At 58.5% G+C, this 827-nt stretch overlaps 1 protein-coding gene across 1 annotated transcript in view; it reads left to right on the top strand.

Moving 5' to 3' along the window:
• Positions 1 to 382: 382 nt before the first annotated feature.
• Positions 383 to 827, top strand: part of FUNDC1 (FUN14 domain containing 1) — a 21,136-nt gene continuing 20,691 nt past the window's right edge. The window contains exon 1 of the mRNA XM_044670189.1: positions 383 to 546. Coding sequence (XP_044526124.1) covers positions 519 to 546 — 28 coding nt within the window. The 5' untranslated portion in view covers positions 383 to 518. The remainder of the gene's footprint in view (positions 547 to 827) is intronic.

Raw genomic sequence — 827 nt, 5'->3', positions numbered from 1 at the left:
TTGTTTCCATGTTGTTTTCTCCTCTAGAATGGAAGCTCCTTGAGGGCAGGTCTTTGGGCCTTTTTGTATCCCTCGCACTTAGCACAGTGCCCGGCATAGACCATTAATAAATATGTATTAAATTGAACTGAAGTGTCACAAACATCGAGTCATTTCCTTTCTGAACTGGCTGCCAGAATAATCGCAATAAGTGGGGAGGGGGAAGAGGACCCAGGCGTGGCGGAGGCTCCCGTCACCAAGACTACAATTCCCACAAGCCTCCGGGGCCAAACACGGTTGCTCCCTCCAGCCCCCACAGTTTACGCTTGCGCAGCTGACTTACGCTGGAGAGGGGTGGGGATAGGGGTCAGGGAGAAGAAAGAAGGGCTGGGAAAAGGCGGAAGACAACCATAGAGTTCGGGCTTCTCCCGCTTCCAGGGTAGAGCGGCCCCTAGAGTGGTGGGGAGAGCGACTCTCTAAACGGGGATCCTAGGGGCGGGGGGTGGGGGTCTTTTTGACAACAGGCCGCCGGCGGGATCATGGCGACCAGGAACCCCCGTCCCACAGGTGAGCGGCCTCGAGGGGCCCCCCCAAGACGGCGATCGAAGCAGAAGCTGCGGTTATACCCTTTCTACCCACTCCCCTTCAACCAAGCGACCCCTCCTCCCCGTCGGACCCAGGGCAGGCTTCCTCCTCCCTCTCCTCGGCCCAGCCTACCCAGCTACCCCCAGACACGGGCCCCTCCCCCCTAACCTAGGCCCTTTTACTTCCCCGCCCCCTAGACATAAGACCTTACCCTTTGAACCCCGAGCCCAAGGACTTTCTACCCCCCCCCCCCAGACAAAAAA

Source organism: Gracilinanus agilis, chromosome 3 (genome assembly GCF_016433145.1).
Source record: "Gracilinanus agilis isolate LMUSP501 chromosome 3, AgileGrace, whole genome shotgun sequence".
Lineage (NCBI taxonomy): Eukaryota > Metazoa > Chordata > Mammalia > Didelphimorphia > Didelphidae > Gracilinanus > Gracilinanus agilis.
This window is presented reverse-complemented; position numbering and strand designations above follow the sequence as displayed.